The sequence below is a fragment of the Orbicella franksi genome, chromosome 13, assembly GCF_964199315.1.
Source record: "Orbicella franksi chromosome 13, jaOrbFran1.1, whole genome shotgun sequence".
Classification (NCBI taxonomy): Eukaryota; Metazoa; Cnidaria; class Anthozoa; order Scleractinia; family Merulinidae; genus Orbicella; species Orbicella franksi.
The window spans coordinates 10,235,229-10,254,151 of NC_138157.1; the positions used below are offsets into that span (position 1 = coordinate 10,235,229).

At 37.4% G+C, this 18,923-nt stretch overlaps 1 protein-coding gene across 3 annotated transcripts; it reads left to right on the top strand.

The window, feature by feature from the left end:
* The first annotated feature begins 1,597 nt into the window (after positions 1-1,597).
* On the top strand, positions 1,598-18,837 carry LOC145465335 (lysophosphatidylcholine acyltransferase 2-like). Of its 3 annotated transcripts, XM_081449112.1 has the most exons (16): positions 1,598-2,162; positions 2,480-5,142; positions 6,881-7,023; positions 8,070-8,290; positions 9,052-9,186; positions 9,322-9,363; positions 10,593-10,642; positions 12,727-12,761; positions 13,521-13,575; positions 14,119-14,148; positions 14,278-14,330; positions 14,925-15,050; positions 15,448-15,598; positions 16,065-16,163; positions 16,693-16,822; positions 17,348-18,837. In XM_081449112.1, the coding sequence occupies exons 2-16, from the start codon at positions 5,020-5,022 to the stop codon at positions 17,449-17,451; spliced, it is 1,497 nt and encodes a 498-aa protein (XP_081305238.1). In that variant the 5' UTR covers positions 1,598-2,162; positions 2,480-5,019; the 3' UTR covers positions 17,452-18,837. The 3 variants fall into 3 exon arrangements, with proteins under 3 accessions (XP_081305238.1, XP_081305240.1, XP_081305239.1); XM_081449114.1 differs by having other exon boundaries at positions 1,598-5,142; positions 8,226-8,290; XM_081449113.1 differs by lacking the exon at positions 1,598-2,162 and having other exon boundaries at positions 5,057-6,725.
* The last annotated feature ends 86 nt before the right edge of the window (positions 18,838-18,923 follow it).

Genomic DNA, 18,923 nt, shown 5'->3' on the forward strand with positions numbered 1-18,923 from the left:
GAATTTCTCAAATGAACGCTAACAAAGGATGCCGTGTCTAGCCAACCGCAAGAAGCTCATATATTGGGCGTGACTACTTTTTGGAATAACTGAACAGATAACGGTTGCTGAATACATAATGAGTTAGCAGGTACTTTATGAATAAGAGATCGATCTATTCAGCAAAGGAAATCCCACTCAGGTATGGGCGTGAAATATCTAGTCTACACTGCGAAAAAAGGCCTAAGCCTGCCGTTATCACGAAGTCGTCGCCTGAACAAAGACCACAATTATCTTGGGCCGGCTTTTTCACTAGTTGTCTATCCTTTTAAGAACCTTTGTGCATGATTACATGCACATTTTAAAGAACACTGACTGGTGGTTACATTTAGGCGGTAGATAACTTTAATACCACTTAAACAGACTACTGATTACGAGCACTTCACTTGTGTCCTAGTACAAATTCCCATCCGACTGAATTTTTTTTTCAAACGCATTAGGGCTTGACCCAATTAACGTGTTCAAGTGTACAACATTCTCAAAGATTGAAGTACGGCCAACCCGAAAATGCAGAGGTTGAGCGGGCAGCCTGTTCATACATCACCGAATTTAGCAGTTTTAACTCTATTTGAACTTGGATGATAATGTATGTGTTAATGATTTCATGTAGAATCATTTAAACTACCGTAGGAGGGGGAAATCTAGTATATGCCCTGATCCATTGCGGTACTGACGCGCTTGAAGAACTCATGGAATTACTTGAAATCTAGCGTTAGTGGAAATTAATATACATTGCACACGTGCGCAAGTCGCAGATAAATATCACTGTAATACTGCAATTACCTTAATCTGGCGTGAGTGAAATAATGGTATATTATATCCCTCTTGGCTCTCTGAGTTTTTATATATTTACCGTCCGGTCAGTTCAACCTTCTGTGCTGGTCCCAGATCAGCGTAAGCTGCTAAACACCAGCGGCCTACATTTTAAGCGTTTGATATAGGCTCCAAGCCAAAATTTATCGAACCTCAGCGTTGGCAAAGCCACATATGTTGTTCAGAAACTGTCTGCTTCAGCAGGTGGCAAAGGCTGGTACTTAACGCCCACGTGCGCTTTTCAGCGGTTACCTGTGAAGTGTATGTTTAACCCTACTTGATTGTTGCCAGCAAACTATTGAAGGTTTTCTTTGTTTATACTAAGATTTACTTAATTAAAATGTCTGTTATTCAGCTGCTGTTTTTAAATGTAACCAGGGTTAAAGATAATTTTAGGAAGGATTACCTGGCTGAATCCCCGTTAAATTATCTGAATTAACGCCCTAGGACGTTCACAAGCATCCAGACTTTCGTTGTTTTTCGACAATATATATATCGTAAGAAAAAAAAACACTTCTGTCAGAAAAGGCAATTTTAGCCCAAACAAGTTGGGGTGGGGAGTTTTTAAAATCAATATTTGGATTCTTTAAAATGGAAAGATACCCGAAAAAATGAACAAAAAGTTGAAAAAGCTTCAATTGTATGCCATTGCTGCTCATTAGAGAAAACAAATTTTGAAGGTTTAATTTAAAACGCTTGCCATGCAACCAGCCCACCCTTTTGAGGTGCTGTTTGATGGCATTAACGCCAACAGTTGTTGCTCTTTTACAAAACATGTACAAGATTTGACTTTCCGCATATCCTGCGGTGAATTTCTGTTTCGTCCTATATAATACAAAATAGAGAGCTTTGACAATAAGCTCTCGTTTTCGGTACTCTTACAGGCTTTTTTGATATTTCCTTATTTTGCACCACACCCAGTGCGCGCTCCCAGTGTCGTATTTAAATGTAGTCATCATTAACACCCTAAAAACCTAGGAAGAGCATTAACATGGACAATGCCTCAGTCCGAATTTTTCTCTGGCTACGGCCCCGATCTAGAGCATGGAGGGCAATTCCGAAAAATCGTTCCAAAATGTTATTTTAAAAAGTTCAGGTGTTTAAAATCTTATATTTTCAGAAAACGTAACTTACGTTTTTCATTAACATCGTCATATTTTAGGGGTTTTTTAACACCTTAAGCTCTTTGGGGGTAGCAAAAGTCGAAGTTATTTGGCACTACAAAATAACACATTTTAACTTTGTTAGGGAGCCAGTGTTTTTACTTGAAAAATAAGACGCAACTCACAAACCAGATATGTTCTAATACGGTGAGTATTTGACATTTAATATTGTGAATATCACAAAGGTTGGAGTCTCGTGGTTACCATGGTTACACTGCCAAGCATTGGACTTTAGGTCCCAGTCAATCCGCTGGCATCGGTGGTGTGAAAAAGAGAGAGAAAATCACGAACAGCAATTTTAAAATGTAAGGAAATTTGCTGAGGAGGAGTATTCAATGTTTGGTCTTTCTATGAAAAGAGCAACTGTTAAAATAAAGTTTCAAAATTATGCAAAAATGAGACGGGTTAACAAAGGGAAGTGTACACGTTTGTGATTATCTCTATGTGGTCATTTTTTCCTTTAGGTCTCTTTACACAATCTTAGCAAATGACGACCTTCAGGGTGAAATCCAATATCGCCTGAAGTGTTTTCGGCAAGCTCCCGCGTACGCGAATATTCGAGGACCGTGATGTTCGTACGGAAACAAAGCTCCTGATGAATAAGGCAGTCGTTATCCCAACGCTTCTCTATGCATCTAAGACCCGGACCCCATATGGTCACCATCTAGTTCCATCAAAGCTGTCTCCGGAAGATCCTCAACGTCAGCTTGGAAGACAGAAGAGCAACCATGTAATACAAATGCCAGACCATCGTCTTCCTAAGCTAATATTATACTCGAACTGGTAGAAGGCAAGCGTTCAAGAGGGGGCCAGAAGAAGCGCTTCAAAGATGTGTTGAAAGCGAACCTCAACTGAAGTGCAGCATCAATGTCACTCTTTGGGACGGAGGAGACAGCAAAGGACAGGCCTCTCAGGAGAACCACAACCAGCGAAGGAACTGCAACTTTCGAAGCGAGAAGATGTCAGGAGTTGGAGGAAAAACGAAGGCGTAGGAAAGAGCGCCAACAACAACCACGGCCTGCTCTCTCCCGCGGTACCAGTTGTCCACAATTCGGCCAGGTCTTTCGGGCAAAAATTGGACTCATAAGCCATCAGCAGACACACCGCTGATCAGTATGAGGACTATCATCCTCAACCTAAACGAGGGATAGCCACGACGACGACGTTCAAATGCAGAAGGAATGACTAGAGAAGAGCTTTTCGAAAGAAAAATGGAGGTGTTTGTAGGTCAAATTTCAAATCCTAATCGTTTGGTTCCTTAGCCTGCGAACGTAGCACGCATTTCCGGCTGTCACTTGGTTCCGCCGAAAACTTACGTCTGCGAACCCGAGCCAGGAAACGATTTCTGTGACGTAATGACTTTTGTTTCTCCTTGGCCAATCACATTCCATGATAGAATAAAACTCGAGTGCTCCTCGCGGCGAATACCTCGCGCAGTAGTTCTGGGGTTATTTGAGCTAAACTGTGATTGGCTTAGAATTCCTACGTCATAGAAATTGTTTTCTGGCTCGGGTTCGTAGACGTTAATTTTCGGCGGAACCAAGTGACAGCCGGAAATACGTCTGCGTTCGCAGGCTATTAGTTCCTTGCTTCTTGGCATGATTGTCTGGAGTCTGGTACCAACCGAAAACTTTCAGTCCCAGACCTCTAAGACTTCGACGCCGTCGAACATATTCAAGATGGAGGCGAAGAGCTCGGGCGCGACAGGTGAGTTTTTCGGTCAAGTTAGAACCCCTGAGGTGTTTTCGTCCCAGCTGCACCTGTACAGCTGGGATAACTAATGCTTTTTCCTTTAGTTAAACAGCTTGGTGAGCTAAGAAGATCGTGAAATGAAAAACTTCCAGCAGTTATAAGACTTCCGCTTTAATACTTGTAAAAGCCGGGAAGACAGATCTCTACACTGGTTCATTTCATAGATATTTCACTGCCTTAACTTTAACTTCTGAATTTTCCTTTTGTTTAAAAGCGTGTTTCTATACCTAAGAGTACGTACATCTCCAAACTCCTGTCAGTAAACGAGTCAGAACGAAAAGAAGGAACTTCGAGTCAACTGCAATTCCCAGAAAGTATAAAGAGCTGCTGATTTTAAATGCTGAATATTGTTCAGTTCAAAGCAAAATACATGAAATTTTCACTCATCAGCTTCGAGGTTTAATTGTGTGTTAATTGGGCAAAAATGAAGTCTAGTTTTGTACCTATTCAAAAATTCATTCAGACTAAAAGTTATTTCAGCGATTAGTTCACGCCGAGAACCAGTGAGAACTTTCTGTTAATTCGTGAGATTTTGGTGAAATGTATTTTCTACGTAGACTGTTAAGAATTGGGAATTTAACGTAGTCGAATTCAAATCGAATCAAAGCTCGGCTCGCTTAGAAATTGACATACGAATGTCACTCCGATGTACCAGTAATCGTCTCTAATACTCATTTACTGTCTTTTTGAGCAGTTTGTACAATTAAAAGGCCTGCTGAGTACTACTGGATTAGCCATGTCTCGACATGTCACAAGATTTGCAAGTATATACAGGTTCTATGTCGCAAGCTAAGCGTAACGTTGAACATGGTTCCTAGACCAAACGGATTAGCGCGTCAACCGTGACACTCTGACAATCTTTGTTCTACAATCCGAATGCATACGTCACGCATGGTCGTGTTCAGCGTGTTTTATCGATTAAATGCCTCAAGAACTTATTCCTTCTGCTTTTTTTACACCTTAGAGGTAAACGAGCATGCATATTGGTTTGTATTTTTACATTTCTGTAGTTTATTTTGAGGTAAACAAGGTGTAAACAAGTGAATAAATTCTTTCCCGCCAAAAAAAACTCGACCTTCAACCCAGATTTCCAGCGGTGCTCTTCCGGGAGACTGGGCATGAAATGCAATGTTTACATCGTGTCTGTTTCAAATAAGTTTAATATTTTTGACACGTTGAACGGGTGTTCCATACAGCAGTTATCCGGGATTCGAGAATTTGTTTCGGGAAAGCGTGTTTGGATTGTCAAGTTATGCTCCCAGGAATCGAGGAGGAAGTGAAACGTTTTTATAGCGAGCTAGACATAGAAGTGCCTGTCGTCCGTAATCCGTTCATTCATAGTGAGCAAATCACAAGTTGGACGAAGAAATTTGAGGTGCGTAGAAAAATACAGTTCGTTACCTTAATTTCTTCAATTATTGCAAATTAACTCTTTTCTTTATGCTTGCAAGCTCGCCATATGACAATGGTACCGTAGATCTTATCTGAAAGAAGAGGGACGAAATCAGCGTTTGTATTTCGGTGTATACCCAGACGCTTCCCCCCTGAAGCGAGAACCCATTCGTTTGGTTAAGCGTTATTTGTTTCTGCAATTAGCAAGCATTTATTAGCGATGTTTTCAGTATTTGGTAAGTTTATTTGATCTTTCGAGCTGGTGTTATTACAAGTAGTATTCGTTTGCGATGCGCGTATATATCTCTGAAGATGACATGTACGGTGTTTCGTCAAATGAATCGACTTTCCCCACAAGCGTTCTACAGTTGTATTAATGTTTAACAATTTTAACACGTAAGTTGCAAATTTCACAGCTGCTTATGCACGCTCAACGATCTAAACAGCTGAAAAACCGTTCGATTCGAGGTACACATCTACAAAACGCACAAGACAATACCTGTCAATTATTAAAGTAAACGAATTTTAATGATGCTATCCAGAAAGTCAAATTTACGTATTTTGTAATATTCATCTTTTCCTTGTGCGGACGATTCTGTTTCCATTTTGCACAAACATTTCAAAATTACACAATAAATGTAAAGTATCATTTTGAAATATTATTTTATTATAGTGTTCATAATTTTCTTTCAATATTTTTGTAATATCCATCTTGCAAAAAATTTTGGACAGTGATTTGAAAAAAACCTGTGGTTGTCAAAGTCAGTGACTTATAATATTCATGGACCATTTGTATTTTCTGATATAACTTTTGAGACCCCCTCCTATCTCTCAAGGGCTTAGCTAGGGGGGGGGGGTCTTGGGATGCCTGTGACCCCCCCCCCCCCTTTGTAAGCCTTTTTTAAACAAACAACCTACAACAGGTGGTGAGTTCATCTGGTGAGTACCCTCACATTGACCCAGTGTGAAAATCCTTTGAAAAATCCAAGTTACGCCCCTGTCTCTTCCCTTATCTTGAAGTCCTGTCCACACTAATGTACTTTTGTTTCAAAGTACATTCTTCCTGAGACACTTCTGTCTACTGTCCACACTAAAACAGTCCTAAATGCATGCTGTGAATGCTGTTCATAGGGAAGACATCTGAAAACAGAGCTCTATCATATTATTATGCACAGCAAAAACAGTCAAGAGGCTTTAGAAAACACTGATGTCATTTGGTATTTTCTGATAGCATATCATTGTTTATTCAGCATTTTCAGGTGGACAGGGAAAAACATTACAAAATGGTAATATAACTAGAGAGTTAACGGGGAGCAGTTTCGGTGAAAATGCATCATTAAAATTGCATTGCTTTGAAAACATGTTAGTGTGGATAGGATCTGAATCTGGCAGAAATATAAGAATGGTTTGTGTTAATTCAGGAGTTTAAAGACACAGAGAGAAGTTTCAGTCTTTTTGCAGATCACAGTCTCCTTTCTGCATGTTTCGAGATATTAGAAGCAGGCAAATCCAGTTTTGAAGTGACTCTGGAGTACAATGTTTCTAAAACCAGAAAATATAGGCAAGGTGCTTACAATAGCTACTAATCAGACGGTATTTAAAATCTATTTAACTTCTAATTTGGCAAAAAGAAATCAGCCCATGTACAGTGGCAAGATTGTTTAAATCTTTGAATCAGTTACTGAATACTTCTAACAAATATGTTTTATTTATTTTTACAGATTTTTGTGGGCTTTATCGTTCTTTTTCCAATCCGTCTATTAGCTACTATTTTGGTTTTTCTCTTTGCGGGGCTATGGTGTTTCATTACCATTGTTGGGTGGAATCCACCAGACTTGAGGACTCCTTTATCGCCATGGAGAAGGTAAAAAGAAAATTCTATTATTACTCACGAGACTGGGTTTAACTATTTAATATGAACATGTGATACATGTAGATTTTCTTTAAAATAGTTTTATTTTTATTGCTCTGTTTAAATTCTGATGTTGCTATATTATTAATATAGAAACAAAAGCGTCCATTTGGTGCAAAAAATTAATATGCTTGGACATTTGTCCACGGACATCATCTGTTCCAAGAAGCAAACAGTTTTCTTAGAGGGATTAGCTTGAGGAAAACCGTGAACTTCAAGGAACAGGTCAATGTACAAGGACAAATTTACGAGCATATTTTTAAAGTCAAATTAGCGCATGCTATTGTGTTTACTATCCATCAAATATTTTGTGCAAAATGAAAATTGGGGAATATCACTCAGATGTTCCTCTGTTTTAGCTAGGGCATGATCTTGTCATATGCATGTGACACACTTTGACCAATTGTATGCAAGCAAAAGTATTTGATGAATTATAAATAGCTCTAGGCAAATTTGATGTCCAGTAAAATTGTTTTGACGTCAATGTCCAGGATGCCAAGAAAATCATGAGTTTTTGAGCTTGCCTTTTGGGTAAGCTGTAACTAGAATATACTAAGTCAACAGTCTTTTTCACTAGCCCAAAAAATTTTCTCACCAGCAATACTACAGTAGTTAATTGAAATTGAAAATTCAAGCAGTTATTCTGTTGTTTTGAATTTTCTTAAAGTTTACACTAAAAAAATCAACTGCCTTGTCTATTGGGCAAGATAAGGATAGAATGCATTAAGCCCAACCACAAACTCCACTAGCCTTTAGACTGCTAGTTAAGTCTCTATTTTGCTTGAAAAGTTTTGGGGAAGAATGCAAAACACTGAGTGAATGATCAGAGGCAAGCAGCGAAGCTCTTAGCTGCAAGTAGCAATGATGACTACCTGTGGCTCATTTAGTGGTGTCCTGCTCAATCAGTTTTTATGTTGGTCTCTTGTAGAGAGACTGCAGAGAGACTACTCACAGTAGTAGACTTCTTTGCATGCTGAATGTCATTTACTCTTCTCCAGGTGGATGAAAGACTGTCTTCCTTTTATTGTTCGCTCAATGCTGTTTGCCATGGGTTTTCACAAAGTAAGGATAAAGGGTAAATTAGCGTCACCGTCTGAAGCTCCTGTGGCAGTTATTGCCCCTCATTCATCTTTCCTTGATATCTTGTTGTTAAGTGAATATGGATCTGCACCATCTGGCATTTCAAAAATGGAAAATCTAAAGAGCCCTTTTCTGGGGGGTGAGTATATAGCTAATTGTATTAATTGAACGAAGAGGATATACTTTCTGCGTAATACTTGATACAAATTTGTCATTATCATCATTTTTGTTGTTGTACAACTGGGAAATAGAGCTAAAGCTGGAATTGTTTAGTAGTAATAAAAATTATAAAACACTGACATATGAAATATCTAAAAATGAACAATAAATAAAGAGATGAATATTTATTGCTATGTGATATGTTATAAAATTTGTTGTTGTTGTCCAGTCCAAATAATGTAGCCAACCAGCACCATAATTTTGTAACAATAATTTTGTTTGCATTTTGTTATAACTGAATTTTTATTTTTCATTAAATGTTTACGGGTGGATGAATAAAAACAGTGTTGATGAAAGCTGTTCCTTTCCACTTAGTTAATTAGTTAGAACATGCTTGGATTTTTATGACTCCTAAGTTAAGTGACTCCAATTTGTGATGAAAAAGAAAAAAACGTAGAGGAGTGCAAAAGAGAAGATGAGAGAATGACAAGGAAAAGTGATTGACATTCCCTCTGAATTTTTATATCATCTACTTACTAGGAAATTTTAAATATACTTACATTTGTAGTTATTGCATGTAAATATCTGTCGAGTGTGAGAAATACTTAATGTTTTAATTATTTGACAGTGTTTTAACCTCCCCTTTATTAGTTAATTAATTTGAAGTCTTATATTTAATCCCACGAGTTAAAGAAATGCAGAATACATTGAAGGCTAAGATTTGTCGCAATTGCCTTGCAGGTTTTTTTCAATGTCTTGAATGCATTGGTGTTTCTAGAGATGACACAAAATCAAGACGATCAGCTGTCAAGGAACTTCAGTACAGAACAACCACAGCAAGAGGACAATGGCCACATATGTGCATTTTCCCCGAAGGTGCACAGTGCTTTTCCATTTGGTATTTTGTATTTTATTTCCACTGTTTTGTCTACAGTTAAATTATTACTGAAACAAGACTAACTTGTGATGAGTGCAACATACACGTAATTTACAATGTGTAATTTTTTGCAGGTACTTGTACAAACAGAAAAAGCTTGATATCATTTAAACCAGGTTTGTGTATCTATAGATGGTTTTCACTGTCATGCAACGAAAAAATAAATAGAAATCTTTTCAGTGCATAAAGTCAAGAAATTTTAATATTATAGGAGATGGGTAAAGGAGACACTTCTCCAAGTTTTGGGTCTCTGCGTTTTCCCAAACTGCAGATATTCGTTAAAATGTTTTGCGCAAATTTACAGAGCCCAGTATGGAGCCACCATGTTGGTGGAGCTCTGTGCTTCACCAACATGGCGGTCAAAAATAGTGCAAACATCTGGAACTTACTTTAGCTATCTAGGCGACTGATTATCTGAACTGAACCCACAAACATTTACACAAGCACTTTTCCTAACACCTTAACTGCTAAAAAGGCAAAAAATCACTAGATAAGTGTATATTTTTCCACAAACGCAATCGGAGCGGTATGTCACGCACCGCCATAACTCTGAACTTCAAACACCGCTGCTTTCCAAACAAAGCACACTATTGAGCTGAAAAGTTGTAAACAGCTATAAGTTTGGATCCCCTTATGCCTTATGAGGATAACAATTTTCGTGGCTCTTTAGTTTTGGATTTTGGAATTTGATGACGTCACGTGAAAACGATCTATACTTCTTACTGTACAATGAAATGTACAATAAATTGAATAAACAATGAGATTAAGTATATTTACCTGTCAACTCTCATGCCTAAGTCTGATGCCTGCAGTTTGAAAACTTTGATCTCATGCCTACAGACTTATTCCTCACATCTACATGTAGCTGAAAATTTGACCTTTTTGGCAGTCTTTGTCTGACACACTTTCAAGACTGTGAACTAAAATTAAAGTACGAGAAGCAATGAAATTAGAAAGAAAATGCCCCCCCCGGCTCCAGTGGTGGAGGACAGGGGGGGTAACTCTACCATTTTAATGATGCTACTTCCTTCAATTTTCTAGTTTTAAAGGTAATATTTTTTTCTAGCAAAGATTTTTTGTTGGCAAAACACATCCTAATGCTAGAGAGACTAGGAATTTTAAATGGGACGCTGACATCTAGTTCAGAAATCTTCAGAACATCATCAGAAATCTTTGGATGTTGTACCATCGACTTGACCATGGAAGAAAAGAGCAACAGTGTGGTTACAATCTGTACATTTATTTACTCTTTTGGTGTTTCCCCACTGTAATTAACTCTGCTACACTGATGCCTAAATTAGACAGTTTTTTATATTAATTAAATGTGAATTTTTTTTGTTATTAGGAGCGTTCATTCCAGGATGTCCAGTTCAACCAGTGTGTTTACACTTTTCAGTAAGCAGTCTGTAATATACTACAGCTTCTCAGTTATTTGTCCAATATATAATTACAATTTTATTACTCCGATGTGGAATTACAAAACTCTTAGTCAAGCCTTTAATTTGTTAATTTCCCCTTTTCAAATTTTGGTTGCATTCCTGCTTGACGTCACTTGGTGCCTTAAAGTACTGAAATCAAGATGGAAATGGTTTTTCATATTTTAATGTAGTGTTTATGTTAATATTTGGGCTCCATGTCCCAAACAGTCTGCTTTATTTCTTAATTATTTCAAATGCCTTTAAACCTTCAAAAATTTCAAAAATATTCACTCTCTCCAGCTTTTTGGTCTGTATTATTTATCATTGTGCAGTTCCAGAAAATATCCATACTCCCCCCATAGAAGGAATTGGAATTTCCTGGGGGGTTGGGAGTTCTATGAGACCAAAAAATTTAAAGAAATGTATGAAGCTTAACTGGAATTTCCAGAGGGGTGGGGAGGTGTCAGAGAAAATCCCTTCCATGGGGCAGGTATAGATGTTTTCTGGAACTACACATTATATATTTGGAACACATCTTTAAAGTATTCGATCAAGGCACTGGAAAAGTAAAAAAGAAATAAATATAGAATTATAACTTATTAAATGGTTTGACAGTGGTTTTGATTAAAATTTTTACGTTATTAATAAATAAAAAACAACTTTTAAAAACGTGAAAAATTTACTTTTCTCAAAGTATCACCTATGCCTGAGTCATTTTGTAATACAACCTTCAAGATACATGTAACTCTTTATGTACAAATTCTGATTTCCAAATTGATGTGTATCACACTCAAGCGCAGTATTTATTATGGTTTGAAACTTCTGAAGACTGATTGTGACTGGAGGTGTTGTGTCACTTATATACATGATGTACATGATTGTATATTCAAGTAAATCAGAGAGCCTCCCAGGGGCCCTTGATCCCTTCAAAATTTCACTGTCTCTCCCTTGTTCCCTATTAATAAATTTGATTGTTCTCTGAAATTTGTTGTCAAAAGTTCCGTTTAATAGTAGAGCTATTCCTTGTTCCCTGAAATTTGTTGTCAAAGTTCCATTTAATAGTAGAGCTATTCCTTGTTCCCTGAAATTTGTTGTCAAAGTTCCATTTAATAGTAGAGCTATTCCTTGTTCCCTCAAATTAATCCCCCAAAAATAATGTCCCTTGTTCCCTTGAAATAAATGATCATATTGCCTTGTCCCCCAAATCCTCTGGGAGGCCCTCAAATCTGTTTTTTTTTTTTTTATTCCTCCAATTCCTAGCTAATACATAGATATGTAAATATAACGTAAAGAAAGTAATTAATAACCGATAGTGCTTTGTAAGGAAGGAAAAAACGCAAAAAAACAGAAATTACATCACTTAAATTGAATTACATTGTATATTGGAAGGAGAGGAGAGGGGCACATCTAGATAAACTAATTTCGTGCCCCTTAAAGTTATGAATAACTTGAGATTATTAATAAAAAGAAGAAGAAACAGAAGAGGAAAAATGACAAAATAGTTCAGAAAGTTATGAAGAGATAATGTTTTCATTAGTATTGAGCAAGGTACCAGCATAAAAGTGTTTTTCTAAACATTTTTTTAGATGGTTTGTCTCTAATGGATTGCGGAATATTATTCCAAAAGAAACTTCCAATAATGCTGGGGCAAAACCTCCTAAGATTAGTTCGAAAATGAAGGTATTGCAACTTGGTTGGATGATGCACTACCGGTACTGTAATTATGTAGTTCAGATACTAATGAAACAGGTAAATTAGGAAACTTATCATGGTGGAAATAATCATACAAAAGCATACACGTGTTCAGTTTAACAATATCAGGAAATTTCAGAAAACCTAAGGATGAGTAGTGTGGAGTTATTGATTCCATTAAAGGAACATCATTTATAACAGGAACCGCTTTGTTTTGTAATTTTAAGATTTGAGACAATGGAGCGTTATAATTATTTCCCCAAAGTGTACAAGCGTAGGTAAGGTAAGGATAAATAAGAGAATAATACACACTAATAAGTGTTGCTTTTGATACATCTGGTTGAAATGATCTTCAATTCTTTTTTGTAGGATTTTTATGCTTGGACTTGGGAAGGACCTGGAGTGTAAGTTCCTGCAGTTGACTAATGGCAAAATGTAGTCATATCATCTCTTAATAGAAATGTAAAATTACTATTACCTCTTTGAAGTGAGTGTAATCTGATGTCCTCTCATACTGCCTGTAAAATGCCAAGCAGGTTTAAGAATAGGACGTGATCACTAAAAAAAAAATTCTTCTAGAAACAATTACTGGGAGCTAACATAGCTGACTTGAGAATTTAACTGGTAATTCAAATGTTTATGGCTTTTGATATGATGTACAGTGGCCTCATGGTTAGTGTAGATGTTAACTGGGCTCCAGATAGAGTGCAGGGGCAGATCTAGGGGGAGGGAGCAGGAGGGGCTATGCCCCCCCCCCCCCCCCCAAGATGCAACCTCCTTCATATTTGCTTTTAAAATGTGTTTACCTCTAGCTCACCAGTCAGTTATTCCATTCCTTAGTGGTGGACCCCTCCTAAGGAAAATCCTGGATCCACACCTGGAGTGGTCCAAGTTCAAGTCCTCACCCAGGGTCATCGTGTTTTGTTCTTGGGCAAGACACTTAATTGGCCAAGCAGTAAATTAATATAATATAAGACTGGATGGTAACCTTTTGATTGGTATCCTGGGAGGAGTAGAAAGAGTCTTAGTCACTTCATACTGCAGAAGTGACAGTAAAGCACATGTCAGGCTATAAAGATACCTTAGGCTTGAAAATGGACATTACTTATCTATGTATGTACCAAGGTCTGCTTGTTAAATTTTTGTTATCTTTGTTGTGTTAGGTTGATGTTGGCTGTTTTACTTATGTGTCAAGTCAGTAATGAGGCTGAAGTAGAGGTGAGACAAAAGATTCCATTTTAACATTAGAGCAATTCATTTGACCAGTCAAGGCTGTGTTCTAAGAAAAATTATGAGGGGCCCATAGGTTCTGAACCATGAAAACCTGGGTACCCAGCACTTAAGCTTATATCGAAAAAGTACTAACTTTTTCCAGTCATCCAAAGGCCAAAGTTAGTCGCCTGTGGCACCCAGGCACTTCTAGAGCACAGTCCTGGACCTCCTTGTCGTCGTCGTCATCATCATCATCATCATCATCATTACTATCATGGTCATTGTTGTTGTTGTTATCATCATGACTGTAGCTTCACTGGCATCAAGTTGCCAGACAAAAGTGACCTTTGTAAACAAAGAGCTGGATGAACCAACAGCTGCTGGTGGTGGTTACATTGGGACCAACTTTGCTATTAACTTATTTCACATAAATTGTTGGTCTTTTGCTGCTAATCAGATTTCATTTCCAATACGGTTTGCCCCATAAGGTTAGTGGAGTAAATTGAGTTACTGTTACTAACAATAATAATTATTTGTTTTGACTTACAGTTCTTACCAGTATGGAATCCAACTGAAGAGGTATTACTATTTTCTAGTTTAATGTTCCTCAACTACAGTATTGTTCAATTGTCTGAAATGTAGATCGAGCAGTTACTGTAAACTTTCTGTCTGTGTCTAATACTTCCACCTTGAAACTTGTGGTTTCAGGAAAAAAAGAATCCTAAATTGTATGCTGAGCATGTTCAAAAGTTTATGGCAAGGTATTTGATTACTTAGTGCATGGTTTACAACAACAACCATCGTTAAATTAAAAACGTTTTACTTTGATGTTTCAAACATTTTTGTTTTTTGACCAACATGATGACCTTTTGTAAATGAAAACTCCTCTAAAATTGTTCATTACATTCAAGGTCAGTCTTTTTTTTTAACATACATCCGTTTCATGCAGTATGGTGTACATAATTTAACTTTGAATACTGTCAAACATTCTTGAGACTAAGGTTCTATTTTTTATATAAAGTAACGCCAGCAGAATTCAATGCTCTGTCATCGCTTTAATTTTTTCACATACCCTTACAGGGGTGGATCTAGGGGGAGGGTGCAGGGGGTGTGCACCCCCCCCCCCGCCACCCGAGATGAAACCTTCTTCTGCGTTTTCGCTTTTAAAATTTGTTTACCTCACCAGTTAGTAATGCCATTCCTTAGTGGTGCACCTCCTCCTAAGAAAACTCCTGGATTCCCCCCTGTCTTATACAGAATGGCTACTTAAACGGTATACTTATTAAACTTTGTGTTGTATATCGCCAAAATTTCAAAGCCATTTATTTCAATTTTTCAAAACATTTTGCTGTTAGGTGTTTAAATCTTCCAGTGACTGGTCACTCATTTGAGGACACTCTGCTTATGGCAGCAGCTGTCAAACACGGCCTTCCACCTGAAGCGGGCATCATTGAGTTCAAGGTTACTGCAGGCAAACTAGGGTATGAAAGATAGTTCTGTTAATTATAATTATTGATTCAGCACATGACCTACATGTAGACAGGTCTAGACAAGAAGAGATGGCCATGGCTTGCCCTGTACAATCTCCTTCTACTGCGGTCTGCAATATTTGGCACAGCATTGTTGGGTGGACACACAGGTGCGGACAAATTATTGCACAAACTTCTGCACCGTGTGTCCAGGATTTAAACCGTAACATCAAGAAGTGGATTGAAATGTTGATTGCCTTTTCACTAAGTCGATCAGCAAAGGGGAATATTTGAAGATGACATTATTTATGTCAAAACTATGAAACAGGCTATGTTATACATCTTTGTGCTGATAGATCGGCATGACAAGTTCTTCACCTCAAGAACTTTGTCTCTCATTCCTCTTTAGAATAAACTTGGACTGTGTAAAGGAACATCTGAAGAGGTTTGTGGTCCTGGATTCAGATAAGGATGGTCGCATTTCACTGAAGGATTTTGCAATGCATTACAAGTTACCTCTGTCATCACCTGTCAAAGAGCTATTTTCAATCTTTGACAGGGTAAGGCTTTAATTAATGCACTACAGTTACGCATTTTTTGAGTAGTTAATAGTGTTTTATATACCCGCTGATACAGAGGTCTGAGTAGGCAGTTAGAAAAAAATAGGATTTCGTTATAACAAGGGAGTAAAGGTTGTTGCTAATTATTTTGTTCACTCATGATCAGTAGTGTGATGTGTGTACCACATTCAGGTCACTTGCTAGTTGCCCAAACTGGACAGATCTTACAAATGTTGTTGAGTTTACTCTTAATTTGTGCAAACACAGTTACTCAAATAATAGAGCAACTGAACCCTTCCGTACTAAGTACAATCCAGTATGTTCCATAACTGTATTAATTACATGCCCTGGAAAGCTAAGTTCATTCCGTTATCTTGATGCCAGAATTGAAGCTTCTAACTTCTTTTTGACGTCTGTAATCTATCCAGATAGGATCTTTTAGGTGACATTGTGTTGTATTTTGTAGGAAAATCAAGGTGTCGTTGACTTCAGAGAATATTTGATAGGATCGGTTTGTTTGGTCAGGTTAGCAGCCAACAAGGAGGTGGTTGAAAGTGCATTAAAGGTATAGTGCGACATTTTACAGCTCGATGATTTACATAACAGCTCTGTAATGCTTATACAATGAAATCCGCCCCCACCATTTTTGAACATATTTTGCCATATCTCTGATATATTTGTATGCAACACCATTTTTTATACGTAACGCCACTTTCCAGTGGCGGATCCAGACCTTGAGCTAAGGGGGAGGGGGAGGGGGGATGCGGTTATTTTTTCTTGCACTGCCGGCTTTTCTTCCTTCTGCGATTTTTTTTTTTTTGTTTTTTTTTGTTTTACCCAAAAAAGGGGGAGATGGAGCGGGCCCCTCGGGCCCCTCCCCTAGGTCCGCCACCGCGTTCAAATCTAAACCCAAATATCTTTGAAACGTAAACTTTCTTGTGATGATACTTAAGCACTTCCGAAAATAAGTCCACCAAACTCCGACTAAGATGTTTTAAAGTCCCCAGTCAAATACCTTGCGTTAGTGTTGGTGAACGCAGTGTTAAACGTTTAACTTCCCCTTCTCTTCAACTGAAGCGTGGAAATTGTTTCAGGTTCTACAGGAATACAGCAAGCCAAAACAAAGTTTCATCTGTGGTAGCAAACAAGAAGATATTCTGAAAAGCATTTTAAAGATCATTGACGACACCTACTCTGATAACCATAACGTGAGGAGTAGAAACGGTGAGCATTTAAACAGTTAATGGGAACACGTTTTTAGATATACTGAAAGTTTTATTTGATTCGTTCCTTCTTTCTTTCCTCCGCGTTCGCTCGTTCGCTAGTTCGCTCGTTTGCTTGCCCGTTCCCACGTGCGTTCGTGCATTCGTGCGTTCGTGCACTCGTTCGCTGTTTCGTTCGCTCATTTGTTTTTTTTTTTTTTTAAGCCTATAGCTGGAGTCACGTTTTTAGATTCCTTTCATAGGTTGCTAAATTTTGAATGAGTAAAGATCAGAGCGAAGATAAAAACGGCACCAAAAATCGCAGTGTCGCGAGCAAAACTGGAGAAGAATTTTATCACAATTTTGTCACAATTTTGTTTGTTTGTGTCACAGTAGTGTGTTAATAGTCCTAATAGTCTTGATTCCTTCTGTCAATAAATATTTCCCGCTAAGTAGTTCTTTGAGTTTCTCTTGAAAGAATTTCTTCCCTAACATTTGTATACATCGCTAGTATAATAACAATTCATTTTGTGTTTTGTTTTTGCAGAAGAGTTTCAAGACTTTTTGTCCAATCATGATGAATTAACTGTTTTACTGTCCAGTTTACTATCTCCTGTTGAAAATCACGTGCGAGAGTCTATACTCATCTGACAGAAATTTGTAAACTATGCTGATTATGCATTAAGTGATGCAAATTTAACATTTTGTATTCAGAACTTTTTGAAGGATACATTTTGTTAAGATGAAATGGAAAGTGAATGTAGAGATCACACTACAACTGGAACTCAAAGATTTTTAAAGGAGTTCAGTCACAGTACTTTGAGTTATTTTGGCCACATAAAATTACTTTCAGATTTTAATAAGAAAACATGAAAATAATAGTTTACTAAGATAGAAAAACACCAAAGAGATAATAATAAACCATAAAGGAACAAGGATGGTGAAGGATGGAGACGATTAACACGGATTACAAACAAACTTGAAAAACGTAGGCCAAACTTTTCAAGATATGCAAACTGTGACGTAGCTCCTTTAAAGTCAGCGTTAAATAAGTGAATGGTTGAATTGAGTCTCAAAGCAATTTTGGAGAATTTATTATAAGAGAATTTATCAGCAATAATATGAAATGGAGACACAAGTTTGTAAGGTGATAAGATGAGTTTTCATTTCATATACATATTTATTAATGAATAGCTATTAATAATCTTTATTTAATTATTAGGTATTTATGAATAAGTACTAATAGTAATGTAAAATTGTTATTTAATCATATTTACGATTTTGAGGCAGCGAGGGTTGGATTTAATTTGATGAGTGAATCTTCAGATGTTACTAAGTAAACGTTGCATGAGCCTACACCAGAGGCAAATTCAATTCAGATCTTAGGCGTAAAGGGTTCTAAAATTCAAATAGCGAATCAAATTCCGTTGTTCGAATGATACCCCTTCAGTGAATCTACAACAGGCTGTTTTACAACAGTGGGTGTCAACAGGTTAATATGTTAACCAATTTGTAATTTCACGTGTGTTACAACTATCAGCAATAGAAAAATGGGAGGGGGAAGTACGCAGGGGGCTTCAAGAGGGAAATCCGGGGAAAGGAGGAGGAAGACCCCAGGGATTGATTGATTGATTATTTTAATCAAAGCCAGGGACACCGAACGATAAGATGTGGGGAAGTTAACAACTCCCCCTCCCCCCTCTCCCTATATTGCTTTCTTTAGTCCTTTCCTGAAGGTTTTGATGTAAACTGTCTCCTATGTTTAGCTAGGCGGAAATTGAAAGTTTTTCTGTATATAAAATTATTTAATTGCAATTGAGTATAAGGAGAGAGTTAAAGACAATATATTTAAAGAAAAAGTGAGTGTAAAGCCGAGATGACTTGCAGTAAATTTGAATTTTGAAAGCATTGATGGCTAAATTTCTAGGCTAGGTGTCAATTCATAAATTGTGGTATTTTACTGTGATAAATATTGTCCCTTGAGTATGGTGTGCAAAATTATTTAAAAGAATGATATAAATGCCTTTTGCTAATTCAGTTGTGTTGTTCGAGATTTTACATAAGCAATATCGTGAGTTGTCTTGGAGAACTGGTATCTCTGAAAAAAGAAAATGGAGTTTGAT

Excerpts from the sequence above, each read along its gene's own strand:
- LOC145465335 (XM_081449112.1), top strand. The coding sequence starts at position 5,020 with ATGCTCCCAGGAATCGAGGAGGAAGTGAAACGTTTTTATAGCGAGCTA. Across the intron at positions 5,143-6,880 it reads GTTGGACGAAGAAATTTGAG|ATTTTTGTGGGCTTTATCGT; the intron begins GTGCGTAGAAAA and ends TTATTTTTACAG. Across the intron at positions 10,643-12,726 it reads CAGTGTGTTTACACTTTTCA|GATTTTTATGCTTGGACTTG; the intron begins GTAAGCAGTCTG and ends TCTTTTTTGTAG.